This window comes from Aethalodelphis obliquidens, unplaced genomic scaffold (genome assembly GCF_003676395.1).
Source record: "Aethalodelphis obliquidens isolate GAN/ISIS:26980383/991018 unplaced genomic scaffold, ASM367639v1 scaffold112, whole genome shotgun sequence".
NCBI lineage: Eukaryota > Metazoa > Chordata > Mammalia > Artiodactyla > Delphinidae > Aethalodelphis > Aethalodelphis obliquidens.
Window position 1 is genome coordinate 236,118 of NW_020838056.1, and position 22,411 is coordinate 258,528.

A 22,411-nucleotide genomic window follows, 5' to 3' on the forward strand; every position below is an offset into this window, starting at 1 on the left:
TCCCCATGACAGCAGCACAAACGGAGACGGCCGAGCCGCCCAGCGGCCGCCTTCACGAGCAGGGTCTCCAACACAAGGCTGAAGTGCCGCCTCGTGCAACTGAACGTGGCCCCGTCCACTCAGACTCGCCAGCGTGTTGTGCAACCAGAGGGCAGGAAGAGGCGGGACAAAGCAAAGTCAGAAGAACCCTGCTATGGAGGCCCCCGGATGTCAAACTGATTGCAGTGTTTTGCAGAAATAGTGACTCCAATGGGCTTGGCACAGAAATCTACAAAAGCAGACGATACCACATTACAAGATAGATTGATTCTAACACTAAGACATAAAGCTAGAACTGCACAGAAATTTTATTTTAAAAGGAAAAATTAATGTGTTAATTTTGAGTTAAACCTGCAGGAAAATGCTCAAAAAATGGGGTGGGGTGGGGTGGATTAATATTCATTTGAATTTGTTTTACTAGGAAATAAACAGAAAAAAATACTTTGGTTTTCCAGTTTTCTTGATAATTTCTCTTAAAAGCGTACATATTATATATCTTATAATTATTAAATTACCAGGCGAAAATATTTACATGAAAATAGCCAGTGTCAGTGTGATTGTAATTAATGCGCTCACAGCTGAATTAGTGTTTAGACAGATGGAGCTGGTGGAAATTGGAACGACACTTGCAGTAAACGGTTTGACAGCATGTTTGGAGAACCAAAATTCTGCCATGACCCTCAAACAAGTAATCTCCCATATGGGATTAAAAATGAGAGCGGAATCCAAAAAATCTGAAGGGCAAAATACATAAGTGTGTTTATAGTACATACCTGATAAAGTTAAAAACATGCACAACCAGGTTCCTTGAAAAGTTAAACAGAATTACCATATGATCCAGCAATTCCGCTTCCAGGTATATACCCAAAAGAAGTAAAAGCAGGGACGTGACCAGATATTTGTACACCGGGTTCATAGTAGCATTATCACAATAGCCAGAAGGTAGAAGCAACCCAAGGGTCCATTAGTGGATGAACAGATAACAAAATGTGGTAGATATGTACAATGGAATATTATTCAGCCTTACAAAGGAAGGAAATTCTGACATAAGCTACAATATGGATGGACCTTGAGGACGTTACACCAAGTGAAACAAGCCAGTCACAAAAGGACAGACACTCTGAATCCTCCTGTGGGGGCTGTTAGAGGAATCAAATTCAGAGACGGAACGCAGAAAGGTGGCTGCCAGGGGCTGGAGGAGCGGGGAAGAGGAATCTGTGTTTAATGGGTGCAGTTGCATCTGGGGAAGATGATGAAGTTCTGGAGATTTACAGAGGTGATGTGTGCACAACAAGGTGAAGCGTACACTTAAAAATGGCTAAAATCGGGCTTCCCTGGTGGTGCAGTGGTTAAGAATCCACCTGCCAATGTAAGGGACCTGGGTTCGAGCCCTGGTCCGGGAAGATCCCGCATGCCTCGGAGCAGCTAAGCCCGTGCGCCACAACTACTGAGCCTGCGCTCTAGAGCCCGCGAGCCACAACTACTGAAGCCCGCGCGCCTAGGGCCCGTGCTCCACAACGAGAGAAGCCACCGCAATGAGAAGCCCGCGCACCGCAGTGAAGAGTAGCCCCCGCTCGCCTCAACTAGAGAAAGCCTGCGCGCAGCAAAAGACCCAACACAGCCAAAAAAAGAAAGGCGAAAATGGTAAACTTTATGTTATGTATGTTTTACCATTATTTTTTAAAAATAAATAAAAGATGACCACTCTACTCATGTTATCTCCCAATGTACGGTTTTTGTTGGTTCTGGTTACAAAGTCACATAACTCCTGTTCTTTTTAGTGTCCCATTTTGTAGAACACAAAGTTTTTCAGAAGCAAATACATTGTGCTACAGCAAGAATGCCTGTATAAAGTTTAATTTTTGTGCAGTCAAATTTTTTTCCACCAGTTTTACTGAGATATAATTGACTTACAGCACTGTATTAAGTTTAAGGTGGACAGCGTACTGATTTGACTTATATTACATCATGAAACGATTATCACAATAAGTTTAGGCAACATTCATCACCTCATATAGATACAAAATAGAGAGAAAAAAATGTTTCCGTGTGATGAAAACTCTTAGGATTTACTCTCAACAACTTCCGTATATAACAACAGAGTTAATTATATTTATCATGTTGTACATTACACCCCTAGGACTTATTTATCTTATAACTGGAAGTTTGTACCTTTTGACAGCCTTCATCCAGCGCTCCCCCCCCGAAGCACCCATCCCCCACTCTGGTAACCACAAAGGTGATCTCTGTTTCTATGAGTTTTTGTTTGTTTGTTTCTGAAGTACAACTGACCTACAACGCTATGTTAGTTCCTGTTACACAACATAGTAATTCAATATTTCTATATATTTCAAAATGATCACTAGGATAGGTCTAGTCACAGTCTGTCACCAACCAAAGATACTACAAAACTACTGACTATACTCCCCACACTGTACATTTCATACCGTAAATCATTTGTTTTGCAACTGCAAGTTTGTACCTCTTAATCTCCCCTTGATCATTTCCTTTGTAATCCTAGCCCCTGGATGGCCTTCCCTATCTCAAGATTACTAAAATATCCAGCAATATTTACTTCTAGCACTTCTATGGCTTCCTTCTTAACATTCTATCCTTGAATCACCTGGATTTTATTGGGTTTGAAGGAGTTATATAGGGATCCAGCTGTACTTTTTATAATGATAACGAACAACAGCAATAATAATGGCAAATGTTTATGGATGCTACCATCTCCAAGCATTTATCTCCACTGACTCATTTAAACTTCCCAACAGCCCTAAGAGTGGAGACTATTATCATCCCCACTTTACAGAAGGGGAAACTAAGGCACAGAGGTTAAGTAACTGGACCCACATCACGCGGTAAGTACTAGACCTGGCTTTCTCACACAGAGTCTGGACCCATTGGCCACAGCCACCACCCACGCTGCCTCTGGCCCTCTGGTCGCACTGATTAAATAATTCCTCCGCGTAACTCTCTTTTCTCTAAATTCTCCTCCTCCTCCCAACTTCCACTCTCCTGAGTACTTTGCTTTGAGACTTCCTAAAACATAGCACATCGCTAAAGCTTTACTTTTGACCCATTCAGAGACTTTGTCTTCAAATGTCAGACGTGACTGATCTTACTTTTGTCCTGACTCCTGGTGGTTCTACTCTCGAGGTTCTGTTAGTTACCTGTCTTTTGTTTTATAGAATATGTGTCACCAGATTCTTTTTTTTTTTCCCTAGTGATTTAGGGCTGAGTTTCCTCCAAGTGCTGGGAATGGAGGGTGGCAGGCACTAGGCAGGGTGGCCTCCAGCTATGAGTTACCATCACCATTTACCCTTTTGTTTGTTTTTTTTGTTTGTTTTGCGGTACGCGGGCCTCTCACTGCTGTGGCCTCTCCGGTTGCAGAGCACAGGCTCCGGACGCATAGGCTCCGCGGCCATGGCTCACGGGCCCAGCCGCTCCGCGGCATGTGGGATCTTCCCGGACCGGGGCACGAACCCATGTCCCCTGCATCGGCAGGCGGACTCTCAACCACTGCGCCACCAGGGAAGCCCACCATTTACCCTTTGAGCTATGCAAACATCATCATTTTCTTATGGGGGTCGTGTTGTGAAAGACAAGGAAACACTGATTTGGAAGGTTCACACTCTATCTTTAAGATATGACACCTTATGATATCACATCAAAGAGGCATGACAGACACTGCTAGTGGCTTCCCAACCACCCATACTCTCCTACTTTCCTTAGTATCAAAGACCTGGGAAGTCTACATTTCTCAGCCTCCCTCCTAGCGAGGTATGACCAAGAGTGTTAAGTTCTGGCCATTGAGATTTAAGCAATGGAATGGTGAGGCTTTCCCAAAGGCTGCCTTCCTACAGCCTGGAACTTGGACATGATAGCTGGAGCTTCAGCAGCCTTCTAAGACCATGAGGTGACCTTAAGGATAGAAACCACGAGTATGGTGGAAATGAAGGACAGGAGGAGCCCAGGCCTTTGAGGACAGGAGGGCCACACCAGCACTGCAGAGCCTCCCTCTGAACTTCTTTTACGTGAAAGAAAAATAAATCCTATCAGGTGAAGGCACTGTTCTATGCAGCTAAGCTTAAGCCTTGCTGATACAGGTAGTTACCTTTAAATTACTAGGAGGTAAATCTGTATTTCTCTCATTATCTGTAGCAAAAATAGGATAACTTGCTTATACTTCATCTCACTAATCTTCCTCCCCCCTCTTAGGTTGTGTTGCTCTAATCTGGGGGTTCAGATCCAATTTCCTGTTTTCAAATTATTAAGTCTTTACACTTAACCTTTGCTTTCTGGTTTCCAAAAACATTTACACCCAATATTTACAGTTAGACTCTCAAAGACCTTCAAGGCAGCCTGAGCAGTTACCAGAGTTCAGGGCCCAATCCTTCTGTCTATCCTCTCCTCCCCAAAGTCAGCCCTTACCAAGGAACAAAGGAAGTCAGTTAGCATAAGGGATAAACTTTGAGATAAAGACTTATGTGCCAAATCACAGAAACTTTATTTTATTAATAGAACAAAATTTTGTGAACCCGAAATTCCTGCTGTGCCTCTACCATTCAATGCAGTCAACTGTCTTATTGTTAATCTAAACTAACTTCCGGAACAGGAAATTCTGTTTATAAATGAACAATGGTTACTTTTTCAGAACATCACATGAGATCATCTGGATATTAAAAGATTTCAAACTCATCCAAAATCAGATCACTACAGCCTGATAATAAACAGTTAAAACAGATGAAACAATAAAACCTGGGCGTGAAACGATTCCACGTTACTTGAACCAGGTTTCAAACCAACACAAATGTAAATTCAAAATGTAGAAAATTACAAAGGATAACCTCCTACAAAGAAGAATACACATGAAGAAATATAAGCCTTTGTTAAATATAAATAAATAAAGGAAAAAAAATTAAAGTTATCTCATCAGGTGACGTATGTATGATACACAAGTGTCAGGAGCAGTTAAAGTTCCTCTGAGGTGCGCACTTGAATAGCATGGATGACCACTCAAGATTCCTTGCTCAACTCCCCAACGCCAGGGATGAGCCAAGAAAAGCAAGGACAGCAGAAACCAAAAAGCGACTCTCTGAAAGCTTATTAAAAATGCAGGGCTTCCCTGGTGGCGCAGTGGTTGAGAGTCCGCCTGCCGATGCAGGGGACACGGGTTCATGCCCCGGTCCGGGAAGATCCCACATGTCGCGGAGCGGCTGGGCCCGTGAGCCGTGGCCGCTGAACCTGCACGTCCGGAGCCTGTGCTCCGCAACGGGAGAGGCCACAACAGTGAGAGGCCCGCGTACCGCAAAAAAAAAAAAAAAAATGCAGCCACACTGGGAGACATGTGAGTGTATTGGTGGGTGACAGCTAAAGGGCCTGGGGTGTCTTTCTGGGGTGATGAAAATGTTCCAAAATTAACTGTGGCAATGATTGCACAACCCTGTGAACATACTAAAAACCATCAAATTATACACTGTAAATGGGTGAATTCTATCTCAATGAAGTGGTTACTCACACACCAAAAATGTAACCCCACAAGGAATGTGAAAAAAGGTCTCTGGGCACACCTACCACCCTTGGGCATATCTCCAAATCTCCTGCCAAACACTGTTCATGAAAGACGTATCTGAATCCATCCAAAAGGTTAAATCACCTTCCCTATCATCCTAGGAAAGCCCAAGGAATTTCTAATACCCTTCACTGCCATTTCTACTGAAAATGGGTCAAGCAAAATGAGATTTCATGCTTAGAAACAATAAACTCTGGCTGCCTGGAGACTCCAACGATAATGGAACAACTGTTCACGGCTTAACAATGCTGAGGGGAATGGGCTATTACTGGACCCAACAGGAGCCCTTTGAATTTTTATTTTTGGCTTCTCAGCTAAAAAGGGATATTTCTCTCTTATTGTTAAGTTGAAGTCCTGATACAGATCAGGGCTTGAAGGTCTAGACCAAGCAGTCCACCAACTACAGTCCACAGTAAAATTCGGCCCCCTGCCTGTTTTTATAAATAAAAATTGCATTGGAAAAGAGCTACGCCCATTCCTTTAGGTATTGTCTGTGGCCGCTGTCAGCTACAACAGCAGAGACCACGGAACTGACAAACCTAAAATATTTACTCTCCGGCCCTTTAGGGATAAGTCTGCTAGCCCCTACTCTAGGCCATCGGAGCCCAGGTCCTTCCCCTACCCACCCCCACTGAGTTTCCTAGCCCAGCAGAGCTAAGACACTAGGCAAAGGGCTTAAAGGTCACTGACTCCACTTCAGGGGCTTTCCTGAAGACCACCTACATGCCTGTGCCATTCAAGACCACTACTGCTACCTGAGGGTCTTCTAAAATCCAGGCTGATCTTCCCTCATTCCCCACCCTTGCTATGGCTCACTTTGAATGAAGTATCATTTCGCAACTCAGTGACCTTGAGCTAGGCCATGGAACTTCCCTGGGCCAATGGAATGTGTCACTTACTGCATGTCCAATCAGAGGCTCTGACTGTGCCTGTGTGGTTACATTTGTCCCCTTGAGCTCCTGTCCCCTGCCAGGAGAAGGACACGGCCCTACACAGCTGCTGCCCGTCATCCCAAATCTTCAAATGAGACAAGTGAAGCAGACCTGAACTGAAGCTCAGGCATGGAAACTTATGACAAAGAGCAAGGAGTAAATGTTGCAGTAGCCACTGTGAAATTGAGAGTCGTTTGTTACCCAGCATTTCTACAGCAAAACCTACCTACTACACACACCCAATTTAAAAGCATGTAAAGTACGGCCACCGATAACTAGGAGGATAAAGTTCACTGCATAGGACTGACATTCCATCACCATCAGGATCTCCTAACAAGTAGTCTAAGCAAGGAAGATGTGGCCACTCTTGGCTTTCATAACACCCTCCCTTAAAAAAACAACTCCTGGAATTAACTCCAGCAAATAGCAGATGGGAATAAAATAAAATAAAGGTGGGATGGACCAAGGCAGGAGAAGAGATGGGAGCAGATTTCTTTTGTTCTACACATCTAAAGTTGCCGGCCCTACCTGTCATACTCTTTAGACAAGTAACTCCTCTCTCCTCCAATCCCTTTCAAAAGTTGCACACCCAGGGCACTGCAGGTGTCTGGTCTCAAGGTTAAGGCTACCACTCCAGTTGCTAGTGCTCCTCTTGCCCACTAGGTGGCGCTGCATCCGCACCTGGGCAGGCCCACACCCTCCCGCAGGTCCCAGACAAAGGGAGGAGAGGACACCAGAATGCAGTACTTCCAGGCCTGCCTCAGACTCAGACTTGACCCTTCCCATTTCTACTCTCCACAAACCCCTCCTTAAATAGAAATGAAATAGCACTGAGCAATGGAGTTCAAACCTACAGTTAACGACAACCTGAGTTGTCTGTTGTGAGGTTTTTCCAACACCGAAAAAAAAAGTATAGTTATTAGATACACTGAAATCTAACGTGTTGGGTTGGGTGTGAGAACTGAATTCCTACCAGAAGAAGAGAAGGGAGGTCAGGGTTCCCATGTCCATCGGCTCTGCCTCATCATCATGTTTCTAACCATTAAGAAGCAAGACCTTCCTTCTCTCCCACCAAGAACATGACCCACACGCACGGTTCATCATGTAGATCAAAATCCAGTTTAGCGCTGAAAACCTCCTGGAAGAGGAAAATTCGAGTCTTGCCCTAAGCTGACTCTCTGGGGGTCTGGGCTTCGTGTTGGCAATCTCTGGCTCCTCTGGCCATACCAGGTCATTTTCTTCCACCTGCCTTAAAAAGTCCTTGCTAGCTTGAGACTGAAAAATGGAATACTGCCTGCTATATCAGTGAACAAAGGATGTCACAGTCATCACCGATTGCAGCCATCACCAGACAGTGAGCTGGCGAGCCCTGAGGGAACTCGGGAAGGAAGAGAATACCTGCCATCTAGCAGCCTTCAGACTGCAGCCACTCCCTACCGTGAGCCCAGAGGAAACTCAGGATGTGAAAACACAGGAGACTGGCCCCAGATAGCTGAGATGCCTATCAAAGGAATGATTTCGGTGAGCCCAGGCTCTTTCATCTTCCCATACATAGAGAAGTGCTAAATTCCTTAACTTGGGATATCTGTTTGTTTTTAATTAACAATTATCTTTTTAAAATATTTATTTATTTATTTATTCTGGCTGCACAGGGTCTTCCTTGCAGCACGCAGGATCTTCCTCGCGGCAAGCGAACTCTTAGTTGCGGAATGCACGCGAGCTCTAGTTCCCCCACTAGGGGTCGAACCCAGGCCCCCTGCATTGGGAGCGCGGAGTCTCACCCACTGGACCATCAGGGAAGTCCCATAATGATATTCTTTTTTTGTGTGTGTGTGGTACGCGGGCCTCTCACTGTTGTGGCCTCTCCTGTTGCGGAGCACAGGCTCCGGACGCGCAGGCTCAGCGGCCATGGCTCACGGACCTAGCCGCTCCGCAGCATGTGGGATCTTCCCGGACCGGGGCACGAAGCCGTGTCCCCTGCATCGGCAGGCGGACTCTCAACCACTGCGCCACCAGGGATGCCCCAATGATACTCTTTTGACATTCAGACTACCTGCCCTTTGTTGCAAAACTTCTATATAACCTGGCTCCCCACTTGCCTCCTTGGAGCAGTTCTCTCAGGGTTACTTGAGATGCTGCCTCTGGATTTGAAGTCCTAAAAGTTCCCACCAAATAAAACATAACTCTCAATCGTTAGGCTGTGAATATTTTTGAAGTCGACAAGACTCACGCTGCCCCTGGCTTGTGCTCACTTGTCCACTGCCCAGTCCGTCCCCCTGCGGCATCAGGCTTGCAGTCATCATCCCCATGACGTGATGGGCACATCACCTCCAAGCCAAACACCGTCCAACTCCCCACCGCTCAACTCCTGGACCCCATGCTCCCCCTCTGCCAGCGACCTCTGAAATCTGAAATCCACACATCTCCCTCCCTGCCCACAACCCCCAGTCCTCACAGTTCTCAAGACCCCCTCCCCTTGATCCCCCATATCGCCTCCATCGCCTCTTCCCATGCAGCTTCAACCCCACAGCCCTCCCTCCCTCCCTCCCTCCCTCTGTGGTACTTTCGCGGCACCCACAGGACAAAACCCAATTCTGCACAAAACCAACAGTCCACCTTACTCTGCCCTGAAGCTGGGTTCCGGGGGGTGAGGGGTAATCACAAAGCATGATGGTCAGACGGAGAGCCCTAGAATGCCGTGGGCTCCCAGGCTCACCGCGCTCGGCACCCCATCTCCTCCTCCAGCCCGGTGCCCAGGGGTGCCAGGGAAGGAAGTCCGATGGGCTGGGTAGGGTCTGAAACAGCCTCTCCCTGGGCGGGAAACTAGGGTAACTTCCAGCTGCCCAGAGCGGAGGCGGGCTGGTCCTCTCTCCTTTCCTCCTCTCCCAGAGGTCACTTCCCTCCCGAAGACTCCCAGAACTTCCAGCCTTCAAGCCTCCTCTTCACTCCATTCCTCTCCCAGCACGTTTACCTCCACCCAAGAATTCAGAAGATGTCCTGCCCAGGGACTGCAGGCAGAGACAGACCCTCCTCCCTCCATCCCCTCACCTGCAAGCTCACACCTTCACGACAAACCCCTGTGTTTCCCGATGAGCATTACAAAGCCCTTCATTATCACAGGAAGCCTGTTACCTAAGACACTACAGGGAAAGGGCCAGCTTTACAACAGGCCAACCTCACCTCTCCCACATGCTGGAAAACACCAAAGAACATTAACGCAGCACTCCCTGTAACCTGCTGTCTTTACCTAAGAGGTTCTGACTGAACGGGCCGGCGAGGCTTACCAAGTCTTCACCAACCGAGATCCACCTCCGTTGTCAAATTGTTTTACAAGGCAAAAAATTAAAAACTGTAACTTTCTTTTTATGCAGTGGGGGAGGGGAAACACAGGGAAAGGAAGGAGAGAAGGGAAGGAGTAGGGAGATGGGGGAACAGGTAGCACGGAGGAGAGAAAAGGAGTGGGAGGAAAAAGAAAGAGGTGGAGAGAAGAAGGGGGACGCAGTGGCGAGAGGAAGAAAGAAGCAAAGGAGAGAAGAAAGGAAAATTGAAAGCAAAAGTTCTCCAAGAGCGCCCTCTGGAACCAGAAAGCCTGCTGGCCCCTGTCTCTATTCGATTTCCCTATTTCGGACATTTCACGTGTGACCTTTTGTGTCTGGCTTCTTTCAACGAGTACACTGTTTTCAAGGGTCATCCATGCCATAGCATGTATCAGTACTTCATTCCTTTTTATTCCTGAACTATATATACTCCATGGTATAATATACCACATTTTGTTTACCCATTCATCAGTTGATAGACATTTGGGTTGCTTCTACTTTTTGGCTATTGTGAATAATGCTGCTTGGAACACTCCCATAAAGTTGTGTGTGTGGAATTATGTTTTCATTTCTCTTTACGTAACTAGGAGTAGAATTGGTAAGTCAAACAGTAACTAGTATGTTGAACCTTCTGAGGAACTACCAGACTGTTTTCCACAGTGCAAGCTTTCACCTTGACTGCAACATCATGAGGGACCCTGGGCCAGAGCCACCTAGCTAAGCTACTCCTCAATTCCTGACCCACAGAAATATGTGAAACTATAAATGTTTGCTGTTTCAAGCTGCCAAGGTTTGCGGAAGTTTGTTACACAGCGAGAGATAACTAACAGATGAGAATTAAACCAAGTTAGACACAAAAGGTGTTTAGGACAGTGTCAGCACATAATAAGTGCTCTATCAATGTCAGCTACTATTATCACAGTATCTTCCCACCACAGGACCTTTGCTCATGCTATTTTCACTGCTTGGAATGCTCTTTCCCTCCCCCCCTTCCTGCTATCTCCTACTTATCCTTCAGATTTCTGCCAAGACTACTTTCCCACAGAAACCTTCTTAGAAATGCCACTTCAGAGAATTCCCTGGTGGTCCAGTGGTTAGGACTCTGCACTTTCACTGCCAAGGGGCTGGGTTGGATCCCTGGTCAGGGAACTAAGCTCCCACAAGCCACGTGGCGTGGCCAAAGAAAAGAGAAAGAAATGCCACTTCAGAAATCCCCTTTACACAATCTCTTAGCACCCTGTACTTCTGTGAATATCAAACATAGTCATAGTTAAATCGTATTTTCAAGACATTTTTTCCTCTTCCGAAATATAAAAGAATCTCAACCTGGCACACCGCCCTACCCTCTGTACACACAACGATATCTCAAGAATACCTCTTAAAGGCCAACAACCCACCAGAAAAATGAGCAAAGACAAAAAACAGGTTGTTTGCAGAAAATGAAATAGAAAGGAGGCAGAGACTCATTCATAATTAAAAAGAAACAAAGTAAGATGAAATACCATTTTTTATGACTATCTGATTAACCATGATGAAAATGGTTGATCAAACTCAGAGACTGCCACTTCCCCACGTGGATGCTGGGCACTTAATGGGGGCAGGCTCTCTGGAGGGCCGTGCTGCGATGCACGCAAAATCCTAAATGCACGTTTCCTGTTAGCCCACAGACATGCAGGATAAGTGACCCAAAAGATGTACACGCAAGAACGCTGTTCCTTGGAGCACTGTTAAAAAGCAAAAACTGGAAACAACTTAAAGCATCCGTCAAGAGGGGACAGACAAAAAACAGAGGCTCTTTTTTGGCCACTGAGTGGCGAGTATGATGAACTCCCTGCCCTCATAGCTGCTACTTGCACAGCAACCCTGTCTGCAGGGGCAGTGCCTGCCTGCTCACTACATACCCTAATGAGGCCAGGTCCACACACCTACAATCAGAATCCAGGCTCCATCATTTTAATTTAGTTTCTCCTTTACATTACAGTAAGGCATTACACTGGTTCTTCTAAGATGATGTGTTTAGAGGGATTCGTTACCTATTAATTTCTGATTAATAAAGGAGGAACTACACAATGTTTGTTATAAAAAAAATGTCTGAGAACAGCTGGTTTAAATAAATGGAGATGATAACGATACAGCCAAACGAGTGACTATAGAGCCATTGCAAAGCATAAGGCAATATTCTATGTACTGTAATGAAACAATCATAAGTAGTAGTTAATTTTTTTAATGCAGATTAGGGTATATGGTATGGTCCCATTTGTGTATTTCTAGAAAAGGAATTATGTGCATAAAAACTTCCTGGAATGATTTTTTTTTAATGGTTAAACTGTACAGATGGACGAGTGATTGTTACCCTACGTTGACTATGCTTTGGTACAATTCCAAGTTTTACCATTTGCATGTGTTACTTTCATCATTTAAAACCCTAGTTAAATGAAATTATGAGAAGAGAAAAATCCACAATGAAGGAAGTTAAATAGGGTCAGAAAACAACACTACTGGATTGTAAACCCAAGGATGCCTGGTTTCCATGAGAGGACAGGCCACCCCACTCTGCACCTCCTTAAAGGTGAGGGTGGTAACAGTACCTGCTTGGCAGGATCGTGCTGAGAAAAAAGTGAGTTTCCAGAGCAGTGCCTGGAAGCCTGCCAAGCACAGAGCAACTACTCAATAAGTGTCAGCCGTTGCTAGGATCTGTGATGGCTGTCAACCTGACTGAGCCATGGGGTACCCAGATACCTGGCCAAACATTACTCTGGGTGTTTCCGTGAGGGCGTTTTCGGATGAGATGAAGATTTAAATCGGTAGACTGAGTAGAGCAGATTCCCCTCCATGATGTGGGCAGGCCTCATCCAATCCACTGAAGGTCTGAAGAGAACAAAAAGGCTGACTCTCCCTCGAGTAAGACAGAATTCCTCCTGCCTGACTGCTCTCCAGCTGACATCAGCTTTTTCCTACCTTTGGACTCAAACTGAAATACTGTCTCTTCCTAGGATGGCGAGCCTGCTAATCTCTGGACTGGAATTACACCACTGGTTCCCCTGGATCTCCAACTTGCCAACTACAGATCTTGGAACTTGTTAGCCTCCATAATTGTGTAAGCCAATTCCTTATAGTATGATATATATATGTAATATTTTATATATATATATATATATATATATATATATATCTCCTGTCGGTTTTCTCAGGAAAGCCCTAATACAAGATTTATGAAATTTGATTTGTTCCAGGTCTAATTACAGTTACAAAGTTTCTGTTCATAATAGTTTCACTTGATTTGCTCAAGTCTGTCAATGTTCACACAAGATCAGACGTCAGAGAAGAAAGTCAAGTTTCTCTGGGCCGTGAGTCCCAGAGTCACCAGTGAACTGTGCGGCTGGGAGAACATCCAAACCCAGCTGCAAGGCACACCCAGCACCCTCTCTTGCTGAATCCCTGGGAAGTCCCTACAGCAAACCTCCGCAGAGTGGGACAAACAGGGTGCTGACGGCAGAGGCCCACATCTGGCCGCTCCAGTCCCACTAGAGAGCATCTTGAACGAAGTGTGTGTGAAGTGACACTTGCTCTAATACTTGCAAAACAAATTAATGTAAATCCGTTATGAAAACTTGGCATCTAAAAGAACACCCTTAGGAATACTATTTGTGGCTGGGACCAAAGCACCCCTGATCAATTCTTTAATAAGATTACTCTTTACTTTTCTTGCAATTTATTATTTGCCAGCTTCCTAAAATGGTTTAAAGTAGGCAAGGGCTAACACCGATACATTAGGTGCATTAAAAACCTGCTTCAAATTCAGAACGAAACCAATTAGGAGGATAAAAATATAGCAGGCACCTGCAACTGTAACCTCCCAATCACATGTCAAGAATCTTACTAATACATTTTAACTCAATTTTACAGCATATGTCAAAACCTTGTGTGATAAACATTCTACCCACTCACCTAAGGATGAGAAATGGAGAAGCAAGGTCAGCTGGTAACTCCCAATCTCCTTTACAGCATGTTTAAAAGGCAAATGCGAATGTTTTGTGTTTTGCTGAAGATTAAGTGTTACCTCTAAAATCAGCATAACAAGGTCCTCCTCCTGCACTGCATTTGCAAAAACAAACCAACTGCTAAATAGGGGCCATTCCACTGAGAGAAGAGGCAAAGAACATTTCTAAATGATAAATTTGAAAAAAACTTGTAATTCCCGAGATTCTAATTCACGTTTTCTCTCTCTGTGAAAGAAGAGATGTTTCACTGTCCATTCTTTTCTGTTTCACCCAGCCAAGTAAGTACCATTTACATCATATATTTTCAATGGAAAACACAGTAAAAGTTTTATTCTAGACAGGAACTGACAAGCAAGATTTTACATTCAATTCATAAAAGAAGTCCATAATACTTTAATTTGAGCATGTTTTCAGAGGACAAATCATCAACTCTGATGGCTTTAAATCAGTGACAGAAAAGGAACAAATCTGAAATGGTGGCCCTGTGATGACAAGGACACCAGACAGGACAGTTCCCGTAAGCATAGTGGCAGCAATCCTGTCCGGGGTCACAGCGAGTCATTTCCACCGCTGCCCACCTCCAGGGCTCTGAGGGAGAGGCCAGAGCTCATCTATGGACACCAGCAAAAAGCTGGCCTCGAACAGATGCCAGTTGAACAGAATTATTGAACAAGCCTGAAAATACTTTAAATATACAGACACACACACACACACACACACACACACCCCACAGCATCTCCATTATCTCCCATCCAGAGTCTCATCTGTCTTGAAACCTAAAACTGAATAGAACAGGGCAAGAGGAGCTCATGCCGCTGAGGAACTCACTGGTTTGTGGCCCAGCAGATTGTGAGTAACAGCATATAGACAGGACAGAAACCAGATGGGTCATCAATCATCAGACTCTGATCAGCCTGGAGGAAGCGAGGAGAAACGTCAGCCCCACATCAAGAGACAAGCCAGAGCAGAACTGATTAGCAAGCTCGCCGTCACCGGGGTGTGGATGGAGGTACAGGGCCAAGCACATTTAGTGCAGAAAAAAAGAAAAGTGGGGCAGAAAAGAGAGAAGGAGCGGGGGAGACACCCTGCCTGACCCTGTTCTTCACCTGAAAAATTCCTTGCTGACCCAGACACCAGGTGAAGCTTTAAGAAACCAGGATAGGACACAGGATCAGGAAAATCAGTAGGAGAGGCCAGAAGGGGCCTCAGAGATTGTGGTCAGTCACTGCAGAGAATTTCAAAGAGCAAGGTGGTGGAGTCCAGAAGCCCGGTCCCAACTCAGACCCACTGCTCATGGCCCTGCAGGGGTCACCTGCCTCCCCTGAGCCTGGATGAGGGGCTGAGGGGTGAGCAGCCTCCGAGGTCCCTCTGCTCTGCCTGTCAATAACTCGATACTGCAATTCCCCACCCCAGGTCCAAGGACAACCCGCCAAGCCGAACAGAACAGGAGAGAAACAACTTTCCCCGTGGCCTTTTCACCCTTCTGGCCGCAACTTTCACAAAGAAAAGCAACAGCGGACATGCCGGGCAAACACACTTACCACGTGAGCTTGTCCGAATGAGCCTGCCTGGGCAGAGTCTTGGCAGAGGCTGGGCCCTCACGGGCTGCTCAAACCGAAATACCAATGCCATGTGCAGAGGGAAACTCCAACGGCAGTTCAGAGCGAACAGCGATCCCCCATCAGAACCCAACCCAGGCAGCACCTCAGCACAGCCAGCTTCTGCACCTACTCAGCAGTTCTCTGAGCTTGCTTGTTGGGGCAAATCCTAAGACTGCTCGCTGCCCTGGAAGTACAATGGGTTACGTAACTAGAGGCAGCATGGGCACCCTATCGGCTCATCTTGTTAAACTGCCCCAAGAAGAAAATGACGCACCCCAAAATGTGATATCTCTAGGTTGAGGATAAGAGGAGGGAGAGGGGGAGCAGGGCTTTGTGACGGGCATTTGGGCTTTGCCTAAAAATTAAAGAGGAACAAAAAGCTTGCTGTTCATCTCAGCGCTCCCCAGGAACTGTGGGTGGCATGGATTTATTAGAGGCCGGGTGCCAAACGGTCTCCCAGGACTGCACTTGGCAAAGCCCTTGGAGTCCACATACGCATTCTCGGAGAAACTCCAGATCTCTGGGAAATGTTTTCTGTTTTGTGTCTTCCTCTCAGTGACCGACAAATGAGACTTTAACCTGAGCGTGTTCTGCGTTGTCGGGCTGCACCTTAAACACGTAACCGTGTCTCTGTTTACGCTCCTGTTTACCAAGCCACTGCCAAACATGACAGCACTGAGCTGCTTCTCAGCTGTCCTATGGTGCTTGCTACAGATGTTCCCGCAAAGAACCCCCAGTTACCATGCCCCATAGCCTCTGAAGTTTCAGCACTGCAATTCTGCCATTACTTTGCCCTCGGCTGTCATGTTCAAAGCGAAACGACTTTAGCAAGCTAAATGTTTCCCGGATTTCACTGGCACAGATGCCACTAGAATCCCAGCGATTAGCTCACGTGTTTAGACAAATGAAGATGCAGTTGGGACACTGCCTCCTCCGAGAAGCCCTCCTAGTCTCCCGGATCCTTTCCCCTCCAAGGCTCACCCAGGCACCCTCCTTGATGCTCTCCCGTGTGCTGTGCTTATCACTGGTGTAACCATTCTGCACAGCCTATTTCCACTCACTCATCTACGTCCCCACCCAACTGGACAGTATTCCTTGGTGGGGGGTGGGGGGCAGGTGGCAGGGAACGCATACCCCGGGGGTCATGACCTACACGCAAGCCCCGCCCCTTAGAGCTCAGGATCTTAGGCCAGATGCTGAACCTTTCCTGATTTAGTCTCTTTACCTGTAAAAACAGGACAACAGTCTCCATTTAATGGGGATGCAGTACTAATTAAATGACACAACTCATTCATTCAGCAAATGTTTACTGAGCACTGGCCACAGGCAGGCGCTCTTTCAGACACTGGGACTCGGTGGTGCACAAAGTCCTTGCCCTTAGCGAGTTTCTATTCTACTGTAAGTTTGGTCAACGAAATACAAACATGTAGTACTCACGGCTAAGTATGGGGAGACAGCTAAAGCAGGTAAGGGAGATGGGGAAGGGGGGTGTGGACCACCCTCTATGCAGGGGAGTCACAAAAGGCCTCTAAGGAAATGCCATTTGGAGAAAGTAAAGAAGGAATCAGGAGGACATCTAGGGTTAAGGCGATCCAGGTGCTGAGCAGCAGCAAGAACAAAGGCCCTGAGGTGGGATGTGCTGGGTGTATCCAAGAATTAGTGAGGAGGCCAGTGTGTCCGGAATGGAGTGAGTGAAGAGGAGATAGGTCAAAGGGGCACAGGCAGCTCTGTCACTTAGGCCACGGTCAGAAGGGAGCCCGCTGGAGGTTTGGAGCACAAGAGTTAAACCACCTGACGTTGTATTTAAAAAGCCACTCTTTTGGCTGGGCAGAGATTGGATTGCACAGAGGCAAGAAGGGAAACAGGAGGCCCAGTTAGGAGCCCACTGCAATGATCCGGGCGTGAGATGAAGGTGGCTTGGACCAGGGTAGTTACTGTGGGGCTGGTGAGAACCAGTCAAACTCTGGACACACTGGGAACAAAGAGTCAACAGACTTCCCAGCAAACCAGGGTCTGAAAGAAATACAGAGGTCATGAATGCTTCCAAGGCTTCTGGCCTGGGCAACTGGAAGGATGTAAGTACCATTTAGAAAGACTGCAAAGAAAGCAGGTGGAGGGGGAAATCAGGAGTTCATTTCTGGCCAAGTTAGTCAGAGATGCCCAACAGGCGTCCAAGTGAAAGTGTTGTTATGTGGAGTCAGACCGACACATCTGGCCTTCGGGGCAAAGGTCCAGTCTGAGGACAGGAACTGGAAAGTGCTCAGCGTAGAAGCAGATTCTAAATCCCGGAGCCCGCGTGAGATCACTTAGGGCGTGGGTTACCCGAGAGAGCGAAGGGCTGAGCCCCGGGGCCCCCAAAGTTCCCAGAGGGGAGCAGCTAGCAAGGTCGGGACCCAAAGCCAAGGGAGGACCGTATTTCCAGGAGAAGGGGGTGGTCGGCCGTGTCAACTCCTGCTGAAAAGGCTAAGGATGGACCCCTGAACCGAATGAGGCCGTCAGCACTGGGGGCACGGTGGGGTCACAAGCCTGCTCGCGGTGGACACAGGAGAAAAACAGGAGGAAAAACAGAGCAAACCGAAGAGCAGAGACACAGGCGCTAGCTGCAGGGAAAGCAGAGCAAAGAAGGATTCTTTTTAAGAAGGGAGCGACGATAGCATGCTTTTGTGCTAACAGGGAAGATCCAGGCACAAGGAGAAACGGATGGTGTAGTAGAGAGAGGGCGGGGGCCGGAAGCGTGTCCTTCAGGGCAACAGGCAAGCAGCAGTAGGATTTAGTGCACACGTGGAGGGGAGGCCCCTGGTGCCATCGGGAGCTCAGGGGGTCAGCACCCAGGCATTCGGCTGGGATCCCGGCACCTCCAAGTCCCTCACACCCAGGAAGCTCTTGACGTGGGGTGGGGCTGGGGGCCCTCAGTGCCTAACTGGAGAGAGAACAGGGGAAAACTACACACCATTCCCACTCAGAGCCCCCTCCTGTGAGGGCTCCAAGCAGTTGTCTCAATGATCCCTTGAGGAAAGACACAAACGAGAGCTCCGTTACAATGTGCCTGAAGAGCAGATGTTGCCAGTGCGCTGGGGGATGAGCGCCCTGTTCTCGAGACACTGGGAAGGCATGACTGACAAAACTCGACAAAGTTTTTGTCTGTGCAAAACTTGACAGTGTACAAACGGTGCTGCAGGGAGTTCCCCATTGCTGCAGCCCACAGCATCATGGCATGTTATTTCCATTACACCTATCTTATGTCTGAAGAAACTGAGCCTCAGAGAGAGGGGCAGGGGGCCAAACTACACTGAGCCCCGCTACGGGCCAGGGACGCTGCTCAAGGTTCAGTGATCCCGTCTTTAACCTTCACGACAGTTCTATGAGGCGCTGTCTTCATCTCAGACAAGTCAGTTCTGGATGGCCAGTCTCACGATCCCAAAGCTCAGACTCTTTGCACTTCGGTAGCCCCTCCCCACTCTCCACATCCCTCCCCGGGACCCACTCCTACGGCCCCACCCTTCCCCGGCCCTCACTGACTTCCCCCGTCCCTGGCAGGGAGAGGCGCCCTTACCAGTGATGGTGCAGGCATCCCGGTACCCTCTGCAGCCGGGAGCATCTTCCACAGCCTCGCTTACATAGTGTTCCTCAGGGATGCCCGGGCTGCAGGCTAGGACTGCATGGTTGCACGCCTCCGAAGGGGGCACGGAGTTGGCCAAAGTGTCGTCGTGCAGAGCTGTGGCGTCCAGCTTGGCAGGTTTCACGGGGAGGTGCCCACTGCCATCGGGGACCCCGCTGCCGGAGTCAGGGGCAGTCGGGCAGACGGCCCCCAGGAGGTCTGGCACACCAGCAGCGGCTCCTCACGGGGAATCTATGGGACAATCCAGAGAGAGGAGCTCAGTGACTTAGAGTCTCTGAAAAAAAAAGAACAGAATCTTCAGAAAATAAGGACCCCGAGATGATGTGGGATCAGACTGTAAATTCTGTTTCCTTCAAGCCAAGGTACTTCCAATTGAATTCTTCAGTTTCGATAAAAGAACTGCAAGTGAAGTTCCATTCACCCAATCAGGTCCCAGTGCAGAACAAAATACAGAGGGTGTGGCTTCATTTACTACCTGAAACCTGTCTTGAAGCAGCTCTAAGCAAATCAACAGACTGGACCACAGCTAAAATGATGGCACCTACCCTGAAATGAGCACACCCAGGTCACCTGGCAGCCACGTGGAGTGTGGGAAGAGCTATGCACGAGCATCCTGGGGAAGACATGCACCCCTCTAAAAAAAAGCCATCTTTTTTTTTGTATATTGAATTATGTAAGATGTGATACCTCTCTTAAACCCTTTCCAACCACCGTATATTCTCAACTCTCCAAGAGCTTGAAGGCATGCCGCAACCTTAAGCTACAGCATGAAGTTAGAAGACTTCTTTAAGAATATGATGCAAACTACAGACCTTATGCCAAAAAAAACACACGCAGGTTCAGGAAAATCAGCCCATTCATAGGCTCTCAGGAATCTAAGGGCAGCAGGTTAAGGGTCTGGGGACTAGCAGGTCACTCTCTCTAGGGGCCATTCCAGCAACATCAGCCTGACCCAGGGTCCACACCCCCGCGTAAAATCTGGATGGGCCTAAAAAATACCTGCTAAAAAAGGGATGGTGCATGGCAGAGGCTACTGAGAACCCCACTTGGTTCCATTAACAGCAAACCTACATGCAAGAGATGTCTCCACACGGTTCAGGAGAGCGCTACTGCCTTAGACATTAACTTTCAATTCAGCTACGCCCCTTTCCTCCCAGCCCACCTCCACATACCACATACTGTAGGTATGCACACATATACCCAGAAAAAATGCCAAACATGACCATTATGAACAAGACAGAAAGCCTGAGAAACATTCTTCAGCAGGACAGTTCTCAAAGTGTGGCCTGAGAACCCCTGGGGTTCCCTGAGACCAGTTTAAACGGTCTGCAAGGTCAAAATGATTTTCTAAGGTACTTTCACTATCATTCTCTCACAGATGGTACGATGGAGCTCTCCAGAGATTTCCATGATGTGTGATGATACCTTTGTTCTGAAGGTTAACGAAGGGAATGTGTACTTCTGAATCCTTGTGGTTTAAAATTTTCTGTTTTGATTTCTAATACAATATATGTAAATCAAGGTGACACACATGAACAAAAGCTCTTTGGGATCGTCAATCATTTTCCTGGGACCAAGAAAGTTTGAGAATTATTGTTCTAGTAATGATATATTTATAGTTCATTTTTTTTTTACATAAGAAAAAAAGAGAAAAAAGAGGAAAGTTAACAGAGATTTACTCAACATGGTGCAGTCAGTGATGAAGGGAAACTACAGCCCTCAATATGAAGTTATTTACCAAAATACACCAAGAGTTCCTATTGTAAATGATGATAAACTCCCTGCCCTCATTAAAATGAACACACAAATATAAAGTAGGAAGAGGTGCGGGAGCCTGTACATCCCTGGTGAAAAGTGATAGGGAACCAGAGATAAAAAACAGGATTGTATCAACAACATCTCCTCAGTGATTCAAGTACAGGCAAACGGAGAAGCTGCCCAGTAAGAAAAAGCCTGGAATTCTCAAGAACTCCCAAAATACTGTGGGCAGCAGAGGCCTGAGGGCGTGGACTAGAAGACCTTCCAGAAGGGAACCAATTAAGCTATTGTTATAGGGTACTCTGAGATATTTAAAAACATAACGACCCCACTCTTCCCGAGGAGCTGCAGGTACTCGGACCACACCTTGTGAGCTATCACTATTAAACAGATGGACAAAAAGAACTCAGAGGGGGGGAATACAAGCTAAGTAGGCACGGCAGTGAAATTAAACCAGGGACACTTAAAAGAAGAAAAATGGGCAAAGGATATGAAGATTCTCTCCCCTCCCCAAAAAAGAAGTATACAAACACACACACCAAACATTTTCAGGACCCTTAATTGTGATCCAAAAAAAATCTCTTTATCAGACTGACAAAGATTTAAAAACTATAACAATGCTCAATTTGATAAGACTTTTAAGAAACTTATAGTGGAGAGATGGGTAATAAATTCAGAAGGGCAGCTTGGCTAAATGCATGTGGCTTTTTGGCCCGAGGATGCACAGACCAAGGGCGCTTATCACAGTGAAAGGCTAAGAACAAGCTAACACGTAACGGAGAGTATGGAGCCAATTACGGTGCAGCCACAGAGATGTGAACTCTGCCGCTGCTAAAAGGAAGTCTCAGAGCAGATATGAATTGATCAGCGTGGAAGGATGCTCTACGCAGAGAAATGGCAGGTAATGAACATGGGCTCTAAAAGGTTTTGAAAACTCATTAATGGATTGGACCCTCATTCGAATTTTCTTTAATCTGTACTTCCACGCAGTCTATAGGATCCTTACACAAAAGTTTGAAATAGTTTCTCCCTTTGTAAAATGCCATTGTCCCCCTGAAATCAATAGGGTTTTTTTCATTGAAATATAATTGACATACCATATTTTGTTAGTTTCAGGTGTACTACATAGTGATTTGACATTTGCATACGTTATGAAATGATCACCGTAAGCCTAGTACCCATCTGTCCCCACCAATCAACGTGGTTTTTAAAACAAAGGGTCAAAAACATAAAGATTTCTTAAAGAGAACTTCAATCATGGATTTTACAACGTTTGCTTTCATTTTCTATAAAATGAGGGAGTTGGCCTAAATCCCGATCACCAGCCCCAAATCACTACGGTCCCTCCTCCTAGTACCTTTGCTTCAACTTACAGCTCTCACACACTAACTCAGAAACACAGCCAAATAGTTCAAGTAAGTGCAAACAGTTTCTCAAAAAAACAAATTTTAGAGACACCAGCCCGTGCTCACTCAAGCCTCAAGGGGAACTCAAGCAACCACATTCAAGTCCAAAGTCCCCTTTTTATGGGCATCAACTGGCAAAGCCTTCAAAAGTTTGAGAAGCCCT

At 46.6% G+C, this 22,411-nt stretch overlaps 2 protein-coding genes across 13 annotated transcripts in view; both read right to left on the reverse strand.

The window, feature by feature from the left end:
• The window catches only part of TRAK1 (trafficking kinesin protein 1), a 104,199-nt gene extending 84,925 nt beyond the window's left edge, over positions 1-19,274 (reverse strand). For 4 of the 12 annotated variants that reach the window (XM_027097106.1, XM_027097104.1, XM_027097107.1 and 1 more), the window contains exon 1: positions 15,406-15,580. In XM_027097106.1, coding sequence (XP_026952907.1) covers positions 15,406-15,496 — 91 coding nt within the window. In that variant the 5' untranslated portion in view covers positions 15,497-15,580. Of the gene's footprint in view, positions 1-9,830; positions 9,960-15,405; positions 15,614-19,018 lie in introns of those variants that run through there. The other 8 variants (XM_027097093.1, XM_027097101.1, XM_027097099.1 and 5 more) reach the window with 6 other exon arrangements.
• The window catches only part of LOC113615098 (translation initiation factor IF-2-like), a 60,768-nt gene continuing 57,534 nt past the window's right edge, over positions 19,178-22,411 (reverse strand). The window contains exon 4 of the mRNA XM_027097158.1: positions 19,178-19,315. Coding sequence (XP_026952959.1) covers positions 19,205-19,315 — 111 coding nt within the window. The 3' untranslated portion in view covers positions 19,178-19,204. The remainder of the gene's footprint in view (positions 19,316-22,411) is intronic.